The 5756-nt window shown below is 51.5% G+C and overlaps 2 protein-coding genes across 2 annotated transcripts; one reads left to right on the top strand and one right to left on the bottom strand.

Moving 5' to 3' along the window:
* Positions 1-727: 727 nt before the first annotated feature.
* LOC108027621 (vitellogenin-1) lies at positions 728-2654 on the bottom strand. The gene is made up of 2 exons (XM_017099143.3): positions 2358-2654; positions 728-2019 (listed from the first exon to the last, which is right to left on the bottom strand). Exons 1-2 carry the CDS (start codon positions 2575-2577, stop codon positions 920-922), a joined length of 1320 nt encoding a protein of 439 aa, XP_016954632.1. The 5' UTR covers positions 2578-2654; the 3' UTR covers positions 728-919.
* A 1477-nt stretch (positions 2655-4131) lies between these two features.
* Positions 4132-5754, top strand: LOC108027620 (vitellogenin-2). Its single transcript, XM_017099142.3, has 2 exons — positions 4132-4422; positions 4487-5754. The coding sequence occupies exons 1-2, from the start codon at positions 4188-4190 to the stop codon at positions 5584-5586; spliced, it is 1335 nt and encodes a 444-aa protein (XP_016954631.1). The 5' UTR covers positions 4132-4187; the 3' UTR covers positions 5587-5754.
* Positions 5755-5756: the final 2 nt, after the last annotated feature.

The following is a 5756-nucleotide window of genomic DNA, read 5'->3' as shown; positions in this document are numbered from 1 at the left end:
CAGTCGATGGTCTTTTCTTTAGAGGTGTACATATATATTCTATATGAGGTATCCCATTTAGTCTGATTTTTGGTGGGATGTTTATTCGGGTTCCAGAATGTTTTCATGTGAGGCAAAACAGAAATCAGAAATCAAACTACCATTTTTTGGCCTAAAAATGTAGGGTTTTCTGCTATAACTTTGCGAATTAAGGCCAGAATAAGTTATGCCATACCATACTATGCCATACCAATTCCCCATCGATTGGCGTTCAAACCTGGAGACTTGAATTTTTGGCCCATTTTCCCAAAAAAGAACCCTTATGAAAAATGCGAAAATTGAGTAAAAAATGAATTTCCCGGAATGTGATGTGAATAGTTAGCCTAGATTGTTAGCTGCCCAAAACAGTCGGACTTTTACCTCTGCGCCACGTTTTGACCAAGTTACGATTAGAAATTGACAAAAAATGGTATATTTTTGCCAAAAATCAAACTACGATTTTTTGGCCTAAAAAGGTTTTTCGGCTATCATTTTCCGAATAGGGAATGCCATACCTCGTTGGGCTCGTAATTAAGTTCCAAGCGAACTACAATTTTTGGACCTTAAAGTTATGAAGTAATTCACATACATATTCAGGTGCATGCTTGATTGATTATAGTTAAAAAATTCAAAATACTAAAGTAAAGCAAAATATATGTTTGAGATCTTCCGACCACCCTCTCCCCCGACATGACTGCAAGCTGCTCTGTTATTTTTAAGCTCTTTATCAAGCGTTTATTTGCTGAATTTCGCGATCTGCTCGTTACATGGTTGAGTAATCTCAAGAAAGGGCCAATTTGGGTTCAACTTAGGGACTACAGTGTGTGGGGTTGGGGGGTTGTTGGGTTGGTGGTTGTTGCCATTCCAGTTTCCAGATGCCTTGCTCCAGAGCCAGAACCTCCTACTGGTAGTCCTTGCTGTCCTGGTTGCTGTTCCACGCCTGGTGGACACCGTGGTAGCTGCTCTGCTTCTGGGCGGGAGCGTTGCGGCCGAAGGGGCTCTTGGGGTTCACCTGGAGGATGTAGTCGCCCTCCAGATCGTGGGCGGTGTCGATGCCCATGTAGGCGCGCTTGCCGAAGCCGTCGTTCTGCTTGTACTGCTGCAGGGAGTTGGCGGGTACGGCGGGGAAGCTCCTCTCGTTTCCGGGACGCACTGACTCGGCGAAGTAGCGGGTGGCGCGCATGGCGGCCTCCACGACGTTGCTGGCACCGGGCACTCCGGCGGCGGGTCCATTGGGATAGAAGTCAACATCGCCGGAACGGATGGGGGTGCCCATGCCGTAGACGGAGGTGTGGATGGCGTCGACGAACTCGGCATCACCGCGGGCCAGACCGGTCAGGGTGTTCTTGCTCTTGGCCACGATCTTGGAGGGGTCCAGACCGGTGACGCGGCGCAGCTTGTGTCCGGTGAGGCGGGTGAACTCCTGGGCAGCGGCGCCGGCCACATGGGCTCCGATGTTCTGGCCAATCAGATGGATGGTGTCGAAGGGCATGTCCAGCTCGTTGACCATCTGGACGATCCACTTGCCGATCTTGGCGCCGGTCTTCTCGATGTCGAGCATGGCGTAGCGCTGGTAGTTGGTCAGCTTGGAGCCCAGGTCGATCACGATGATGTCGCCGCTCTGGGTGCGGGCGTTCTTCACCTCCTCGCTAGAGTCCTCCTCGCTGCTGGTACGCTGGGCCTTCTTCTGCTCGCTGCTCTGGTCGTGGTAGTCCTGGCTGCCCTGCTTGCCCTGCTGGCGCTGCTGCTGCAGGTTGTAGCGCTGGATGTAGGCCTGCACCAGCTTCCTGGTCGCCTTCTTCACGGTCTCGGTGGTCTGGGGCAGTCCGGTCACGATGATGGTCACCTCGTCCTCGCCAAAGTTCTGCTTCTGCTTCAGGCGCTGGATCATCTCGTTCAGGGGGGCCACGGTCTTCTCGCCATTGGGCTTGGGCACGTAGGCCTGGATGCCGCTGGGCACGTAGCTGGGCTCCACGTTGTGGTGGATCTGCGACAGGTGGTCTGCGGGGATTGGACATTACAGATAGTATATTTTAAGAGTTTTCGTTTTTCGAAATAGGTGTTTTGGCAGTGTGTTAAACTGCCACTGTGCAACTCTAAAACCATCTAGTTTTCACATGTTTTTGTATTGAAAGTTGGTATGTTTTATATGAAGTGTTGGAAAATGGTTGGGCTGTTCTCTCTCCTCAGTGTTTTACAAGACTTCCATTTTCAAAACGTGGTTTCAATATTTTCCAGCACGTTTTCAATATTTTCGCTATTACTTAGAAAGTGCCAGGAAAGCCAGCAACCCCTAAGAAAACCCAAGAACACATTTTTAGAAACTTGGCATCACTTACAGACTTGCTGCAGCAGCTCGGCGCCGCGCTCCAGGTTCATGTTCTCCAGACGCTCAAGGGTGAGATCGTCGACGGCAGGAATGGCCTCCAGCTGGGATCCGGAAAGCCACTGCGAGGGCTTCAGGGCCTGGTTGACGGAGTTGTCCATGCGGCCATTGGGCTTGGCCAAGGCGGCGACCGCCAGGCAAGCCAGCAGGCTCAGCACTCTCATGGGGTTCATGGTTCGGGTTCGGATTCGGATTCGGGACTCGGTCCTGGGGATGTGACTTCAACACTGAGCGAGTTGAACTGACTTTCCAGGCCGCCGACCCTCGCTTATATAGCCCAGTCTCCAGCGAGCATTCCCCATTTTCAGACCCTCTTTCCGCTGGGTCAGGCTAATCGGGCGCTTCTGCTGAGTAAGGCTTTCCATGGCCTGGGAATCGGACGCGTATATGCTATATGGACAGCAGAAGCGAGTCTACTTTGTGTTCACAAAGTAGAGCCATACTTATACCTATAGCTGACCCCGCTGATGACTTAGCAGCACCTGCTGCCGCCTGATAATTTCAATTTGTAATCACTTTGTAGGCTCCGCTGATTGCAACTTTGTAGTTTGCTACCGGGTTTGCTTAAAATGCGTTAAAATCAATCAAACATTAGCATTAGATCGCGTGTTTTCAAAGTCACTTTAACTTTTTCCCCATTTCTTTTAGTGGGTATCTATTCACTTTCGTTTTGCCTAATTTGCGCCCTGTAATTTCCCATTTCGCACTCAAGGCCAAGTGCAGTTCATTGATTCCAGATTTTCGCCGTTGATACGAACAGAGTGTGTTTAGTTTCCAGGCCAAGTAACACATACATATAGTTGCTTATAGTTAATCAAACACTTTATAATGGACTTCGGCAAAGTATTACAGGAGCACACGATGCTTATATGAGCCCTGCTTTTAGAGATTTACATATTTTTATTTTTATAAAAAATATTTGTTGTTCTTAAGCCCAACTTTTTTGGTAGATATCAATGAAGGTGGTAATGTTTGGTTTTTTTTAACATTATTTGTATTATTTCCAAAATGAGGGATGCTTGGTAATGATAGGTAATTCAACATATCCAAATTTAAATGTATTTTTATTTAAGAATAGGTAAAGATAAATTGTACCTATGTGTTATTTGTTTCAGAACTGTCAATATTATGATTCCATTTTACTAAGTCATTGAAATTTGAGCTAGGATAAGCTTGATCTGCAAGCAAAGCGTATTACCATTAGGGTAATTAAATAATTATGATATTGATGAGACAATATAACATTTTTGCCTCTTAAATATTATTTCTAAGTAAAATAGTATATATTTTTGAAGCACAGTAATTAGTTATGGTAGTAATACCAATTAATCGAAGATAGAACTTTTCCTTAATAACAAACATTACGGCTAAATGCCAGCAAAACCTACGAGACTTGCATAAAACGGCCAAGTGTTTTTTATAAACAAATCCCCGGCTTGACCCCGCCATGAGTTCAAGCCGTGCCCCCTGGAGCCCCCTGCGCAGACCCCCTTTGTTTATATTATGTAAGTGCTGGATAAAGAGTTCCCCAACAATATACGGGTGGGCAATCGGGAGACCCGGCGAAAGAGCTCATCAGAGGTGTTGCAAAACCACTGACGCTGCCAATCAGCATTTGCGCTGATCTAGAAATCGGTGCTCGAGCCAATCGCTTCCGGCGCGTGCATTTACTCAGTCAGCACATATAGTATGCCGGGGGTATAAAAGCCCATGGCAGGGCGGCTCTTGGCATGCAGTACAACTTGGTACGGTGTCTGAGATAGTTGAGAACCCGAGAGCCACTATGAACCCTCTGCGCAGCCTGTGCGTCCTGGCCTGCCTCGTGGCAGTGGCCATGGGCAGCCCCCAGACGGGCAACCGTTCCGGACGCCGCTCCAACTCGCTGGACAGCGTGGAGCAGCCCAGCAACTGGGTGAACCCGCGGGAGATCGAGGATCTGCCCTCGCTGAAGCAGGTTACGCTCAAGAAGCTGCAGGAGATGAGCCTGGAGGAGGGCGCCACGCTGCTGGACAAGCTCTGTGAGTTCGAGGACCCCTGGACCCATCGGAACGCCCCAAATAATACCTCGTTTCTATCCCCCAGACCACCTGTCCCAGTTTAACCACGTCTTCCAGCCCGAGTACACCCCCGAGCCCAGCCAGATCAAGGGCTACATTGTCGGCGAGCGCGGCCAGAAGATCGAGTTCAACCTGAACAACCTGGTGGAGAAGGTTAAGCGCCAGCAGAAGTTCGGCGACGACGAGGTCACCATCTTCATCCAGGGCATGCCCGAGACCAACGGCCAGGTGGAGAAGGCCACCAGGAAGCTGGTGAAGGCCTACCAGCAGCGCTACAACCTGCAGCCCTACCCGACCACCGACTACTCCAGCGAGGAGCAGCGCCAGAAGGGCTCTAGCGAGGAGCAGCAGCAGCAGCGCCGCAAGCAGAACGACGACCAGGAGGACTCCAAGACCGGTGACCTCATCGTGATCGAGCTGGGCAATGCCATCGAGGACTTTGAGCAGTACGCCACCCTGAACATCGAGCGCCTGGGCGAGATCATCGGCAACCGCCTGGTCGAGCTGACCAACACCGTGAACGTGCCCCAGGAGATCATCCACCTGATCGGCTCTGGACCCGCCGCCCACGTGGCCGGAGTGGCTGGACGCCAGTACACCCGCCAGACCGGACACAAGTTGCGCCGCATCACCGCCCTGGACCCCTCGAAGATCTACGGCAAGCCCGAGCAGAGGCTGACCGGACTGGCCCGCGGCGACGCCGACTTCGTCGACGCCATCCACACCTCCGCCTACGGCATGGGCACCACCCTGCGCCTGGCCAACGTTGACTTCTTCCCCAACGGACCCTCGACCGGAGTGCCCGGCGCCGACAACGTGGTGGAGGCCACCATGCGCGCCACCCGCTACTTCGCCGAGTCGGTGCGTCCCGGCAACGAGAGGAACTTCCCCGCCGTGGCCGCCAGCTCGTACCAGGAGTACAAGCAGAACAAGGGCTACGGCAAGCGCGGCTACATGGGCATCGCCACCGACTTCGACCTGCAGGGCGACTACATGCTGCAGGTGAACTCCAAGAGCCCCTTCGGACGCAGCACCCCTGCCCAGAAGCAGCCCGGCTACCACCAGGTCCACCAGCCCTGGCGCCAGTCCTCCTCCTCGTCGAGCCAGGGTGCCCGCCGTCAGTAGATCATCGACCAGTGATCCCTAGATGACAACCAGATCGCACACCCCTCATGCGACGAACCCCTCCAGCCCATCCTCATCCAGCGGATCATTCTGCGAGTAGCATTCCCATGTTTAGTTACGCTTCGTTTTTTAATGCACAATAAAAAAACTGCAATTTATAAATATTCAGA

The sequence above is a fragment of the Drosophila biarmipes genome, chromosome X, assembly GCF_025231255.1.
Source record: "Drosophila biarmipes strain raj3 chromosome X, RU_DBia_V1.1, whole genome shotgun sequence".
In the NCBI taxonomy this organism is placed as follows: domain Eukaryota; kingdom Metazoa; phylum Arthropoda; class Insecta; order Diptera; family Drosophilidae; genus Drosophila; species Drosophila biarmipes.
This window is presented reverse-complemented; position numbering and strand designations above follow the sequence as displayed.

Coding starts and splice junctions, on each gene's coding strand:
- LOC108027620 (XM_017099142.3), top strand. CDS start 4,188: ATGAACCCTCTGCGCAGCCTGTGCGTCCTGGCCTGCCTCGTGGCAGTG. Junction 4,423..4,486: donor CACGCTGCTGGACAAGCTCT/GTGAGTTCGAGG, acceptor TCTATCCCCCAG/ACCACCTGTCCCAGTTTAAC.
- LOC108027621 (XM_017099143.3), bottom strand. CDS start 2,577: ATGAACCCCATGAGAGTGCTGAGCCTGCTGGCTTGCCTGGCGGTCGCC. Junction 2,020..2,357: donor CGAGCTGCTGCAGCAAGTCT/GTAAGTGATGCC, acceptor CAATCCCCGCAG/ACCACCTGTCGCAGATCCAC.